Here is a 15,963-nt window from a genome sequence, read left to right on the forward strand (position 1 = left end):
AGTCAGCCCAGTTCATGGACAGATGAAGTGAAGATCAACCTGTACCAGAATGATGGGGAGAAGAAAATATGGAGAAGGCTTGGAACAGCTCATAATCCAAAGCACACATCTCTAACATGGTGGAGGCAGTATGATGGCTTGGGCATGCATGGCTGCCAGTGGCGGTGGGTCACTAGTGTTTATTGATCATGCGACTGATGACAGAAGCAGCCGGATGAATTCTGAAGTGCACAGAGCGAGACTTTCTGCTCCGATTTAACCAACTGCAGTAAGATTGATTGGACGTCACTTCACAGGACTGATGGACAATGACCCAAAACATTCTGCGAAAGCAATACAGGAGGTTGTTTTTTTTTTTTAAAGCAAAGAAGTGGAATATTCTGCTATGGCAGAGTCAATCACCAGATGTCACCCCCATCGAACAGCATTTCACATGGCTAAGCCAAAACTTAACACAAAAAGACCCACAAGCAACGACTAAAGTCAGCTGCAGTAAAGGCCTGGCAAAGCATCAAAAAGGAGAAAACAAAGTTTGATGATGTCCATGGCTTCCAGACTTCAGGCAGTCAATGCCTATAAAGGATTCTTCACAATGTATTAACCAAGAACATTTTATTTATGGTAAAGTTAATTTGTCCAATTACTTTTAAACCTCTGAAATCCGGAAGCTTGGTAGAAAAATGCATGCAATTTCTAAACATTTCACCAAATATTAGTTCAACCTTTTTAATTAAACCTGAAAGTCTACACTTCAATTGTATCTCAGTGGTTTCATTTATAATAAAAAATAGTGGCCTGCAGACCCCAAATCATGAAGATTCGGCAACTGCCCAAATACTTCCGGACCTACCTGTATATAATGCTCAGAATTGCTGGCGCCTTTCATGTGTAAACTGCCCATGCAATAGGCACTAAAGCCCACCATACCATCAGAGATGCAGGAACTGTGCGCTTGTAAAAATCTGGATGGTCCCTCTCTCTCGAGTCCGCGGGACACAGTATGCATGGGTCACATTAAGGATTTCAAATTTTGATTCCTCCGACCACAGAACGGTTTTTCATATTGCCACAGTCCATGTTAAATGAGGTTTACCCAGAGAAGATGGCAGCATGTGTGGATTGTGACAATATATGTATTCTTTTGATGACTGACTACTCACTTGCATTTGTGGATTGTAGGACAAACTGTGTTCACAGACAATGATTTCTGAGCCCATGCACAACCATACCATGCCTGTTCTTAATTCAGTGCCCGTATATCATGAGAATCCAATACTGACCATCAGCTTTGTCCATGGTGCACATGGACTTCCTAGAATCTCGTTCCTGAATCTCTTGATATTCTGTTCTGTAGATGGTGGGATATTCAAAGTCTTTGTAATATTACATTGAGGAACATTGTCCAAACATTGAGGAACAATTTCAGAATACAGTTTACAGACTGTTGACCCTCTAACCATCTTTGCTTCCGAGAGGCTCTGCCTCTCTTATGAGTTCTTCTTAGACAGTCAGATGATTTAGTTGAAAATGTATCCTTCAGCTGTTTTTTCATTAGTACCACTTACTTCTCCAGTCTCTTGTTAACCCCGTACCAGCATTTTTTAAAGATGTGTTACAGCTATCAATAACTAAAGAGAGACTTATTTGTTTTCAAAGAAATGGATAATGTCTAACGTTCAATGTTTACAGTACTAATCTTTGTTCTGTTGTGAATACTATAAGGCTATAGATTTCCAATCATTGCATTCTTGCATTACGGTACATTTTACTCAGAGTCTCAACTTTATGGGGGAATTTGTGTTGCACATGCATTAAAAAAATGTCCCCACAAGGTGGATTATGTCTTGAAGTACAGCTTCAAGCTGGTGTAGGCCATTCAATGATACCTGGAAAATAACATATGCAAATAGCCTCTTTCCCAGAGGAAAAGAACAGTATCTGTAGTGTTACCTGTTACATGTGGCTATCCTAGAAGTCATGACCCTTTAAAGAGCCCGGCCAGTCTCCTGCTTTGCAGTAATAAAGGGCAAGAATCCCAGAACGGCTGAATACAAATACAGGACAGATAAATCTTCAAACTGTTTTAGCCAGTAGATAGAAGAATATTAAGAATTGAGAGTCCTCAGTGGTTGATGCCTTTTAATGACTAACTGAAAAGATAGTAACAAATAGCAGCTTTCGAGACTACTCCGGTCTCTTCATCAGGCTCAGTATTACACACAATCTGAAGAGTCACATATTTATGCACAACAGGACACGGGAATAATGAAATAGATAAGACAGGTGATGTGAAGCAGAACTATCATTATGGGAGAGGGATAAACAATTGTGGCTGTACAGATTGGAAAAGTTCATAGATAAGGAGTGTGAAAGTTTTATTGTCCTCTGATTGAGGTCGGGTCCATGGTTGTGATGCCCCCAAATGATCTGAGGAGCACATTCCTTAGTTGATCTAGAAAAACAAATCCATGTGACACATTCATTCCTGCACCGAGTGTGTCAAAGGTCATCATAAGTTTATACTCCCAGACTCTTCGGTCTCTGAGACTTGAAATTACCTTTTAATACAAGTAATTTCATGTGCATGATGCTGTGATTAGGGATACAAAAATGTTTGGCCACCGGTAGAGCTATTCTTTTTTTTTTTTTTTTTCATTTATTGCGTGGCGATAAGAATTCATCCTTGTTGTAAGTTTTTAACCTGTCTCCCCAACATACAGACCCCCAGCTGGACATTTGGTACAGATAATTACGTACACCCCATTAGATGTGATGCAGCTGAAAGTACCTGGGATCTTGTAGTCCTGATGTGAGCTGGGGATCTTTATCTTTTCTGTGGTCATTATACATGGACAGGTTTTATATTTTTTCTGGTTGTGTATGTCAGGCAATCCCCGCAATTTTTTGTGGCTGTCTAACAGCTGCGAAACATGCAGCCACGGCGACTCTAAGGAGTAACTCGAGCACCCGCGATACTCTGTGCATACCCGAGCACCATCGGCAAACTCATAGTAACGTAGTTAGTAAGGCCGAAAAAAGACATTTGTCCATCCAGTTCAGCCTATATTCCGTCAGAATAAATCCCCAGATCTACGTCCTTCTAAAGTAGCTAATAACTGTAAGATACAATATTGTTAAGCTCCAGGAAGACATCCAGGCCTCTCTTGAACCCCTCGACTGAGTTCGCCATCACCACCTCCTCAGGCAAAGAATTCCAGATTCTCACTGCCCTAACAGTAAAGAATCCTCTTCTATGTTGGTGGAAAAACCTTCTCTCCTGCAAACGCAGAGGATGCCCCCTTGTAACCGTCACCTTCCTTGGTATAAACAGATCCTCAGAGAGATATTTGTATTGTCCCCTTATATACTTATACATGGTTATTAGATCGCCCCTCAGTCATCTTTATTCTAGACTAAATAATCCTAATTTTGCTAATCTCTCTGGGTACTGTAGTTCCCCCATCCCCTTTATTAATTTTGTTGCCATCCTTTGTACTCGCTCTAGTTTCATTATATCCTTCCTGAGCACCGGTGCCCAAAACTGTACACAGTACTCCATATGCGGTCTAACTAGGGATTTGTACAGAGGCAGTATAATGCTCTCATCATGTGTATCCAGGCTTCTTTTAATGCACCCCATGATCCTGTTTGCCTTGGCAGCCGCTGCCTGGCACTGGCTGCTCCAGGTAAGTTTATCATTAATTAGGATCCCCAAGTCCTTCTCCGTGTCAGATTTACCCAGTGGTTTCCCGTTCAGTGTGTAATAGTGATATTGATTCCTTCTTCCATGTGTATAACCTTACATTTATCATTGTTAAACCTCATCTGCCACCTCTCGGCCCAAGTTTACAACTTATCCAGATCCATCTGTAGCAGAATACTATCTTCTCTTGCATTGACTGCTTTACATAGTTTTATATCCTCTGCAAATACCGATATTTTACTGTGTAAACCTTCTACCAGATCGTTAATAAATATGTTGAAGAGAATAGGTCCCAACACCGCCGCTGCAATAGTCGAGCAACAACCACTTGCATTTATCACTACCTATACCTCCATGTGGCAATGCTCTTTAAAGGATGAATATTGACTCCAGTGGATAATGCAGATGTATTGTGATGGTGCCAAGAAACCTTAGTGATGGCCGTCACCATTATCACCCTCATTAATGGAATTTTTGCATCCTTTAGATTCTTACATCACAGCACAACTAACATATATTTGAAATTCAGCACAATTACTTTCATTCTTTAATAACTTTTTTTTTAACAAAAGAAATATTACAAAAATGTCAGAAAAAAAGCAGACAAAAAAAATTCACAATTGCTCTACGCCTGTTCACATACATATTCAGTATGCAGCACATATACATACACCATAGTGAGAACATGCAACCCAGAGGCATTATCCTTACCAGTTTAATACAAAATACAGACATCGAGCACTGGAAAGTATAATTCAGTGTCCAAAATGAATCTGCACTACTGTGTCTTATTGCCTACACAATGTATGCAGACTTGTGCAAAAGTAAAAAAAAAAAAAAGCTGCACTTTCGTAGGGCCGGACTGGGGAAAATGCAGCGATACAATACAAGTGGATGCGTAGGGAACAGAAAGGGCAGCAATGACTAAACAGAGGCAGTAAGACGAGTCACATCCATTCATCTTTCCTCTTTTTTCATTCCTTTAGCATTAAAAGGGAATCTGTCAGCAGTATTTTCCCATGTAATCTGAGAAAAGCATGATGTAGAGGCGGAGATCCTGATTCCAGTGATGTGTCAGTTACTTGTCTGCTTACTGTTGTTTCAATAAAACCATTGTTTTATCAGCAGGAGGTTATCACTAGAGGACTAGTTGTTTCGTGCCCTGTGGTCCAAGCCTTGCACTGATTAGCAGCTTTCCCTGTACATAGGCAGAAAGCTGCTAATCAGTGGTGTGGCCAGGGTTGTACACAGCTCAGCATTCTGAGCTCTGCCGCAGAGAAAACAATGATTTTATCACAACGACTGCATTCCGTGAACTAAGTGATATATTAATGGAATCAGGGTCTCTGTCACGACATCATGCTCCTCTTGGATGGGGTAGCAAAAACCTTGTCCCTTTAAGGATGCCCTATGTAAATGGACCTATAGTCAGCAGAGATTGTTTAATGGATTTACCTCCTCCGCATCTGATACCACACAATCTAAAATCTCCGTCTTCAGCTGGGAATCAAGTACTTACAGTAAAAAAAACAGTAAACCTTATAGTACTGCAAGAAGAAATGGGCACACACATATGGAGAGGGGACAGTAGACACTTCTAGAACCAGGTGGCTTTTTCCTGAAATCTGCTGGGGTTGTGAGAGATATATATATATATATATATATATATATAGTCCAAAATCTGCTAACTCAATAGTCTGGGAAGGTATGAAAGAAAAACTAATAAGCAGTAGTGATGAGCGAGCGTGCTTGGGTGTTATGCGAGTATCTTGGTGTATGCTCGGATAGTATGTTTGAGTCCTTGCAGCTGCATGATTCACGGCTGTTAGAGAATCCCCATATGTCTTGCAGCTGCCTAACAAACAGGCAACCCCTACATGTATTGCAGCTGTCGAACAGCAGCCGCAGGGACTCGAACATATTACTCGATCACGCCCGAGATACTCTGATAACACCTGATCATGCTCTAATAACACGATATCCGAGCACGCTCGCTCATCACTAATAAGCACGTGTGCAGGAATTAGCACTGAAAGCAATGCAAACAGACGAGGAGTTGCAGTACTGCAATCTGCCTAAAGGGGTCACTGTTTGTTTTGATGTTAGGCATTACCGCTCTGGCCAAGAGTGGTCATAGAAATCTACAATTTCAGATTTTAGGGTATAAATAAAAAGTGGAAACAGGACTAACCCTGTACCACGATGTATTATAGGCATCATAACTAAAAGGACACAACACATTTTTTTTCTTACCACTTTACCTTTCAAGCTTCAATCATCACTATAGAAATACCTGACTGCTGGGGCAAAATTGTTTATAAAGACAGTGGTGTAAATTGAATTTCTAACATTTGGCATGACATTTTTTTTTTTTGCAGTTGAAGACACTACAGATATATTAATAACTTGTGGACTTGAAACACTAACTGAAGGGAAAAAAAATATTTCAAAAACTTTATAAACCTCTCGGGGAACAATTACAGCACTTGTTTAGAAAAATAGATCTTTCAATGTACTAACTACATGTCATTGTGTACAACGTCTATCTTTTCCCTCGCTTGTTTCCAGCTGGGGGCTTCTTAAGCTGAAGCAGCTGTGATCCGGGCCCAAAACCTGCCGATGAGGAGTTAGATACTCCGAAGGTTAAGCCGGCCGATGCATTGATCCCGGGGTTGCTGAAGTTAAATCCAGATGTAGATGAACTGCCAAATCCTTTAGGGGATAAAATACATTTGAAACCATTAATTTAAGTGAGAAAAGGGTTTCCTTCTACATAACTCTACTCTAGCCAAAACATACAATTCCCTACACTTATCCCTACGGTTACATTTTTGGCATGTGAAACTTGGGATTGACAAAACATAAAAAAAAAATAATAATTTTTAAGTGAACCCCTTCCCCCTGCACCACTCAAATAAAGTTTTGTTCACTTCTGACATCCATGGGGCTTCTGTCAGAATGCCTGGCCTACCTGTTGTACCTTTAGACACAGTTTTCAGCGATTTATCACTAATAGGGCTGCATGCTGTTTCAGTACAATGAGTGTTTTATCAGCAGGAGATTATCACTGCCGGACTAGCTGTCCTCGTGCCTCCTGGTCCAGCTCAGCCCCGCCACTGACAGTTTACTGTCAACAGAAAATGTACACAGAAAGCTGTGATGTGGGTAGGGTCAGTTTTCTGAGGTCTGCTACATCTAAAAACTCTGATTGTATCACAACTGCTGCACCCAGTAAACTAAGTGACACACTGCTGGCATCAGGGTCTCTTTTCCCACAATATGCTGCTCTCAGATTAGGTAGGAAACTCTTTAAAATCTCATTTCTAAAGGAAAGCCGTCAGAAAATGACCTATTTTAACCCCTACTTGCATTAGGACGTGAATAATCTGAGCTTTCTCGACACGCGGTGGATGCTGGCAGCCGGAATCGGTGTCAAGCAGCTTCGTCTGTTAGCTATGCAATCTTTTAAATCGAACACACGCTAAAGCAAAACAATTGTGGGATATAGGTGGATTATCATGGCTGCCATCTTGGCCTTCTATGAAGCTAAGACTGTGGCTGAGCTTCATAGAAGACCTTCATACCATACCATAGTATTGTAGTATATAATAATAACAATAATAATAATAATGGCGATCATATGATCACAGGTTCAAGTCCCCTAAGAAGACTAAAAAAATAATGTAAAATTTTAAAAAATATATATGTATTTTTTTTTAAAAAATATGTAATTTAAAAAAAAATGTAATTTATTAAAAAAAAGGTGTAATTTTTTAAAAATATTTAAATAAAAAAAAAAAGTAGGAAAAAAAAAGGACATTTTTTTTAAATATTAAACTTATTTCGTATTGCTGAGATTGTGAAGTCAAATCACCAATCGCCAGTTCACCAAAGCAAAAAAAAGTTTTGTATCTCGGTAATTGCACTGACCTGGACAATGTTTCCAGGTCATATTTTCCACACAATCAACACTGTAAAAACAAAGCCCCAAAAACAATTGGTGGACTTGTACCACTTCTTCAGCATTTCTTCCCAAATGGAATATTCCCCCATTTTTAAGTACATGATATAGCAAACTGAATGTTTTAATTCAAAACAACCTGTCCTGCGGAGAACAAGCCCTCGTATGTCTGTCATTTTAAGGCCATGTGCACACGTTGCGGTTTTTATTGCGGATCCGCAGCGTTTTTGACGCTGCGGATCCGCAGCAGTTTTCCATGCGGTGTACAGTACCATGTAAACCTATGGAAAATAAAAACCGCTGTGCACATGCTGCGGAAAAAAACGAGCGGAAACGCAGCGGTTTATTTTCCGCAGCATGTCAATTCTTTGTGCGGATTCCGCAGCGGTTTTACACCTGCTCCATATTAGAAAACCGCAGGTGTAAAAACGCAATAGAATCCGCACAAAAACCGCAGAAAATCCACAGTAAGGGTATGTGCACACGCTGCGTTTTTTGCTGCGGATCCGCAGCGGATTTGACGCTGCGGATCCGCAGCACTTTTCCATGCGGTGTACAGTACCATGTTACCGTATGGAAAACCAAAACCGCAGTGTCCACGATGCAGAAAAAGCCGTGCGGAATTGCTGCGGAAAAAAAGAAGGACCATGTCACTTCTTTCTGCGGATTCCGCAGCGTTTTTCAACATGCACCAATAGGAAAGTGCTGTTGAAAACCCGCAGAGGAATCCGCAGAAAAATCCGCAGTGAAAACCGCAGTTTTGCACTGCGGATTTTCCAATTCCGCTGCGGAAAAATCCGCAGCAGATTCCGCAGCGTGTGCACGGGGCCTAAATCCGCGATAAATCCGCAGGAAAAACGCAGTGTTTTTGCCCTGCAGATTTAACAAAATGAGTGCGGAAAAATCTGCACACCAGTCCGCAGCGTGTGCACAGAGCCTAAAAATATGGGTTTTGGGAGAAGGAAAGTATACAGACAGGACAGCACGGGATTACAGATGATTCTATCTCTGATCATTTTTTGTTTGTTTTTTTCATTTGGAAAGGCTCAGAATGGGGTAAAAAAAAAAAAAGAAAAAAGGAAAATAAGCTTACTTTGCCATTTATGTTCTGCTCCCGTTCCGATGCTGCCTGTTCCCTTCTGGTTTTGGGCTACGGCTACTCGCCTCTCCGGTCAGGGGAGGTTGAGCAGTCGTCTCCATATGTCAAGAGGGAGCAGGCAGTAGAGACCAGCCGGGAGCCAGGCAGAGCCTGAACAGCGATGGCAGACGCTCATGACGCAAGTTACACTATTCATTTATTTTTAAAGGCCATTCTGAGAATTTACAGAAAGAAAACAATTGTCGTCTTGCACATCCAGGTTTATGACGCTTCTGTACAATGTAAATGACTCTTCTGTGATCTAAACACATCAGTACTTATCTATTTCCTGTCTGTCAGGTGCCGTTCACACTTGGTTCAGTTCCCGTCCATTACGTCAGATCTGAAGCCATGACGGCAGTGTGGACACAGGCTAAAATGCATCATCACAGAGTCCGGGATACTGAGATCACAGATGATGGCTTAGAATGGATACAATTATCCATCTCTCTGTATTGTTTCTGAAGAGGGAATTTTCTGAGTGTAAGGGTATGTTCACACGCACGAGTTCTTGGTGTGTTTTTTTGCCAGCTTTTTTTTTTTATGGGAAAAGAAGCCCTGCTGCCCATAAGATCGCTGCTTTTATGTTCAGTAGTGAAGTGGGGTAACTATTAGGCTTTGTGCACACGTTGCAGGTTTTCCTGCGGATTTCCTGCACTAAAAACCGCAGCTCTTGGCAGAAAACGCAGGTGCAGTTTTTGGTGCGTTTTTTGATGCGGTTTTTAATGCGTTTTTCCCTGCAGATAAATAAAGCTTGAACTGCAGTGGGTAAAAAAAAAAAAAAACCACATGATGTCATTTCCTTGTCCAACCCCTTCTTCTTTCATCCTCCATTTTGTGAAAACATCAAAATGAGATGCGCCAATTCCGGCACTTAGCCCCCCTCTCTTCCCACTCCCGTGTAGTGGTGGGATATGGGGTAATGAGGGGTTAATGCCACCTTGCTATTCTAAGGTGGCATTAAGCCCGGTTAATAATGGAGAGGCGTCAATAAGACGCCTATCCATTATTAATCCTATTAAAGGGTTAAAAAAACCACAGACACTAGAAAAAAATATTTTAATGAAATAAAGACACCCACTTTTTGACAAACCCTTTATTATACGCTCAATCCATCTGAAGACCCTCGACCTGAAAAAAGAAATAAAAAAACAAACCAAATTCATACTCCCTGGCCCTGTCCGCAGAAATCCAACGAGGGTCCCACGACGATCTGCCATGGAGAACAGACACATCCGGAGATGTGTCTGCTCTCCACGGCTGCAGCAACACACTGACAGGAGCTCCGGCTCCTGTCGGTGTGTAACTGCGCATGCGCGAGAGTTTACCGGCGTTCATTGACCCCGGTACTCTCGCTTTACGGCAGTGCTGCGTGGGAAAGTTCACACGCAGCTCTAATGCCGTAAATAGAGACCCCGGAGCCACTGAACTCCGGTAAAGTACGCTTTGCTCCTGGCAGTGTATCGCCGGAGAGCAAGCGATCGGCGTGGGACACTCGGAATTGGATTCTGCGGACAGGGAGTATGGATTTGGTTTATTTCTTTTGGACTTTTTCCCTAGGGGACCGAGGGCTTCGCGTACCAGTGTGCTGTATGGTGAGTATATACTCTGTTATATGTTGTATGTAATGTCTGTCATGTATGTTACGTGTATTGTATGTGTTTGTGTTTTACTGACAATTGTGCTAAGTCGCCGGACACAGGGACAACTCTCCCATCCTAATATCGGATGGGAGTAGTAATCCCATACGGCGACTTAGCACAATTGGGTGGCACTATGGTCGCATGGGGACACACACACACAGACTTCACACACATACACACATTCACATACATGCCTCCATGCTGACGGTCACACTCCGCCCACGCACTTCCGCCCACGCACTTCCTCCCGCTTCCCCGCACTTCCTGCTGCAGCGGTTTCTACACCAAAACCGCAGAAAACCCGCAGATATTTTTTCTTCTGCGGGTTTTACTGCGGGTTTGACCCTCACAATGGAGGTCTATGGGTGCAGAACCGCTGCAGTTCCGCATAAAGAAGTGACATGCTGCGGAATGTAAACCGCTGCGTTTCTGCATGGTTTTTCCCGCAGCATGTCCCCAGCGGTTTGCGGTTTCCATAGGTTTACATGTTATTGTAAACGCAATGGAAACTGCAGCGGACCCGCAGCGGCAAAATCGCTGCGGTTCCGCGATAAAAACCGCAACGTGTGAACATGGCCTTAGTTGTTGAGAAGCTCCTACATTTTTGATAGCTTTGAATTTAGATACATTAGGTGAATGCTCCATTGAGGGGTCATGGCCAATATTGTGAGTTCAGCCATGGTCACTCATTGCGTTTTTGCAGCTTTTTATGTAAATTTTCAGCTGCGTTAAAAAAAAAACAAACAAACAAAAAAAAAAAACGCAGCAGTTTTCCAAACTAGTCAAGAAAAAAAAACCAAGCTGGGTGCATGAGACTTCTGAGACATCATAGACTTTGCTGTTTCTCTGAAAATTTGCAGAAACAAAAACGCTGCAAAAAACGCAACGTGTGAACATACCCTTAGGAGACACCACGGGAATCATAATGTGCTTTTTATACACAAGTTATGCTGCATCCCCCATTATTTTATTCCTTTCTTAAGTAGTCCAGATCCTAAGACCTCTCCCACCCTCCACCAATGTCAAAAACTAAGGGGCACCGCTAAGCTGATACTCCGATCACTGTTGGGAAGTCTCTGGACTTTAAAGAGTAACTAAACTTAAACTAGACCCTTGCAAGGTTTTTTTCATATTTCAGTGCCCTTAAAATTATCGGCAGATCACAGGAGGTGTCTGGGTCCTAAGACCCCATTTGCCCCCAGAGATACGCAGATCAAAAGACATGACCGCACACCGCCTATGCCTCCTATTCAATCCATAGCCCATGCTCAGCCAGGAGTGGTGCGCTCATGACTCCTGAACTGTGCACCACTCAGGAAGAGAATTGGGGGCTTGAGAAACGGGTGGGGGTCTCAAGACCCAGACCCCCATCAATCTGCCTTTAATTTTTCTATGCAATCTCCATAAATCCCCACCTTCTACCGGCCCCCTACACAACCTTAAATTTGGGGGGGGGGGGGGGGAAGAGAAATTGGACCTTGTGTGACATGCTCTACTAATTGAAACCACTGATTTGGAAATATAAGGAAATTAAAAAAACAAGATTCTACTGCGCTCATGATGAAAATATAGGTTACAAGAGAACCCGCTGTGGCAGGTCACCTGCAAAACACCTTTAAAAGGGGAATCCAATATGCCAACCCCCAATGCATATGCATTATCAAGTCATATGAGTAGATGGGGCCGTGAAGAGGAATAACCCCCTGTATGGGCCAAAGCAGATAACGAGTGGCTCCTTCTTCAGGACCTGTGCACATATTACATCCATTACACCAGCAGCGCCCCCCGCCTGCTCCACCAATAACAGCCAAGTGTCAGGGGTTTAGGAGGACAGTCCTGCAAAAAAACGCTCATCAGTGATCTGGCTTCAGTGTTAGGAAAAAAAACCAAGAGCTAGAAAAGTAAAACTTTGACTAGAAGAAGATGTGCATGAGAAGATCTGACCCCGTAAATGTGCTTTGTATGCAATCTGATGGTGTAAGACTTTCTAATGACCTGTAGGAGATCTCCCTAGAGGAGTCTTGAGAACATTTACATAATGTCGTATATAGGCTTAAATAATATGCACACAATACAAACCTGCACTCAGGCTTCCAGATGGTTTATTCGCAGCTCCAAAGCCAAAGGTGGAGGCCCCAGAGGTGTTGCCTCCGAAAGCAGAACTACTTCCAAATCCTAGTGGGACAGTATTAGACAAAACACATGTAACGTAACTTGTAACGCAAAGACGGCTGCAGGGTTATATATAACACAACAGTGCAAAGCAAGGATTGATTACTTGTTCCCCACCTAGTCCAAGTCACAAGCTACATTTCTACACACTTTTTCTAGTCTATTAAACACTTTGGATAAAGCGGACACACATATGCACTAGGCAGGCCTGATGGGTGACGCATCACACAGGGTTTAAAGGGATGGTCTCATCACGGCTCACATGATAAACATTTGATGGGTGAAGGCCTCCTTCCCCCTCCATTTTCTGTTCTGGAGATTGGGCAAGAGTCTCACAGGTGGGACCCACAACCTGGGGAGATGCCCAAAATATCTGTAATGAGACCATCCCTTTAAGGAATACCAAATAGAAACCTTGTGTGATGTCTTGTCCCCACAGGCCCTATCCTGTGGGTAGGTAATAACTTCCTGCTTGGTGGTGGTCTGACCGATGAGAGAGACACAGATTGGCAGAAGGAGGAATTTTTATCCACAACAGGGCACTTGTATCCCCCGTTGCAAAACGTAGCAGCTGGAATGCCACTCCATTCAATCACCTGGAAAAAAGCCAATCACAGCACTTGGCAGCGCTAAAAGGGGATAAAAAGTGACCCGCTCTGCCGACTGGTGCGCTTTACAGCTATCGGATCTCCACTGATCAATAAGTTATCAGCTATCGCATGGATAGGTGATGACTTGTCTTCAGCAGACAAGTTACCATCTAAGGCATGTATAGGTGAGGACTTGTCTTTACGAGACAAGTTACCTTCTATCGCATGGATAGGTGATGATTTATCTTCAGCAGACAAGTTACCATCTATCGCATGGATAGGTGATGATTTATCTTCACCAGACAAGTTACCTTCTATCGCATGGATAGGTGATGACTTGTCTTCACCAGACAAGTTACCTTCTATCGCATGGATAGGTGATGACTTGTCTTCACCAGACAAGTTACCTTCTATCGCATGGATAGGTGATGACTTGTCTTCACCAGACAACCCCTTTTACCAACCTCTCTTATTTACCAGGTCTCATAGATTTGACTTGTACATTAAATCGTTGCTCTATGCCAGAGAGAGCAAAGATTTAATGTACAAGTCAGATTTTAGAGGAAATCCAGGTTTTAAACAGCACAAATATAAAATGAAAAATCAGTTTACATTCATTTCTTGACACTTTAGACCAAGTACCAAAATATGCAGAAAATGGAGACCAAACCAACATATCTATGTACGGGCTAAGCTACCTAAATATCTGAAATTAAAGCTCAATGCCAGATGTAACAAGTAAGGAGGAAGCAGAAGAATAGGTAGCAGTAGGCAAAAATGAAGGCATAATACTTAAGAGTTGTGCCAATGCATGCACCACAAGGCTCGGCAACTGGTATGTGGAACTGGGTACAGACGCTGGTGTGTGCACACTTATACATAGACGGAATTATTGTCAATGTTTGTACACCTAAACGTGGAATGTCTGCTCTGGCTATAGATTACCCACAAAGATCTGCAGCTCAGGGTGGCAGGAGAGATAGGAGTTAACTCCGATCCTGTCCTTTATTGTTTAGATACCATGAAATAGGTTGTTAACAGAAGAAGGAGCTTCTCTCTTGCACTCTAGTGTCCCCTCCTGAGGCAGGGCCCAATATAACAGGATGCTTGACAGTGTTCGTCCTCAGACATACTGTAAATGTTTTTCACAGATGTAAAGGTGTCCACAGATTATAATGGGTGCATGTTCTATATGCACTTTTTTGTGCACAAAAAAAATAAACAACTCTAAACACTTTTTGATTTGCAGAACAAAAATGCCTATTCAAGTGAGATTCGTGAAAGAATCAAATTGCACTTGGATGCCATCCGTGTGTCTTCTGAGTGCGGACAGTGTATTGTTTAGTGTATAGAAGATGGGTATATACATGTATGTATGTGTGTACGTATATATATATACACACACACACACACACACACACACGAACACAGAAAAAGGGTGTGTGTATCTCTAAAATATATGTATGTGTAAATATCTAAATATATCGATTATTATATATATATAATTTTTAAAATTGGGGGTAGTGGGGAGACAAAACAGATGCTGCGCTTTGCTAAAAACACTAAAAGGAGCAAAAAGAGATGAAAACTAGATCCAGCACATAATTTTTTTTTTTGTTTTAAAACCAACACAGTATGCCCCTCAGTGTACGGGCTTGTTCATTGTGGCAAAAAAAGGGACAGTGGCTTTCACTTTAGTATGAAAAAATATGCAATGTTAAAGAAAAACCACAGTTGGTATTGTCGCAAAGCAACACCCCAAATAATGTTATTGCGTCATTTAAAAAGGACACTGAATATAAGAGAAAATAAAAACATAAAATCAAACAAAAAAAATAAAAAACAACAAAAAAACTGCAAGGCTCTCAAAATATGGGGGGTACACATCCTTTGTTTTATTTAGTAAAACACCAAAAAATATAATTTGGAAAGATTGCATAACAAACAGTCAATCCCTGTATACAGTTGTGCTCAAAAGTTTACATACCCCGGCAGAATTTTTACTTTCTTTGCCTTTATTTCAGTGAATATAAATGATAATACTAAAACTTTTTCTCCACTCATGGTTAGTGGTTGGGTGAAGCCATTTATTGTCAAACTACTGTGTTTTCTCTTTTTAAATCACAATGACAACCAAAACCATCCAAATAACCCTGATCAAAAGTTCACACATACCCTGGTGATTTTGGCCTGATAACATGCACAGAGGTTGACACACATGGGTTTGAATGGCTACTAGTAATGAGCGAATATACTAGTTACTCGAGATTTCTCGAGCATGCTCCGGGGTCCTCCGAGTATTTTTTAGTATTGTTTCAAGATGCACAATAAGGAGCCAAATGACCCTGATCAAAAAAGTTTACATACCCCATTCTTAATACTGTGTATTGCCCCCTCAAATATCATTGACAGCTTGAAGGCTTTTGTGGTAGTTGTGGATGAGGTTCTGTAATTTCCCAGATTGTAAAGCTGCCCACTCTTCTTGGCAAAAAAAAGCTTCCAGTTCCTGTAAATTCCTGGGCTGTCTAGCATGAACTGCGCACTTGAGATCTCCCCAGAATGGCTCAATGATATTGAGGTCAGGAGACTGAGATGGCCACTCCAGAACCTTCACTTTGTTCTGCTGTAGCCAATGACAGGTCGACTTGGCCTTGCGTTTTGGATCATTGTCATGTTGGAACGTCCAAGTACGTCCCATTCGCAACATCCGGGCTGATGATAGCAAATTTGCCTCCAGTATTTGCTGATATCGTGCT

The 15,963-nt window shown here is 41.9% G+C and overlaps 1 protein-coding gene across 3 annotated transcripts in view; it reads right to left on the reverse strand.

Annotated features, from left to right (window-relative positions):
• Positions 1-6,143: 6,143 nt before the first annotated feature.
• Positions 6,144-15,963, reverse strand: part of NUP58 (nucleoporin 58) — a 94,998-nt gene continuing 85,178 nt past the window's right edge. For all 3 annotated transcript variants that reach the window (XM_077298317.1, XM_077298315.1, XM_077298316.1), the window contains 2 exons: positions 12,525-12,620; positions 6,144-6,415 (listed from right to left, as the gene is read on the reverse strand). In XM_077298317.1, the coding sequence (XP_077154432.1) occupies positions 6,246-6,415; positions 12,525-12,620 (266 nt within the window). In that variant the 3' untranslated portion in view covers positions 6,144-6,245. The remainder of the gene's footprint in view (positions 6,416-12,524; positions 12,621-15,963) is intronic.

This window comes from Ranitomeya variabilis, chromosome 3, assembly GCF_051348905.1.
Source record: "Ranitomeya variabilis isolate aRanVar5 chromosome 3, aRanVar5.hap1, whole genome shotgun sequence".
In the NCBI taxonomy this organism is placed as follows: domain Eukaryota; kingdom Metazoa; phylum Chordata; class Amphibia; order Anura; family Dendrobatidae; genus Ranitomeya; species Ranitomeya variabilis.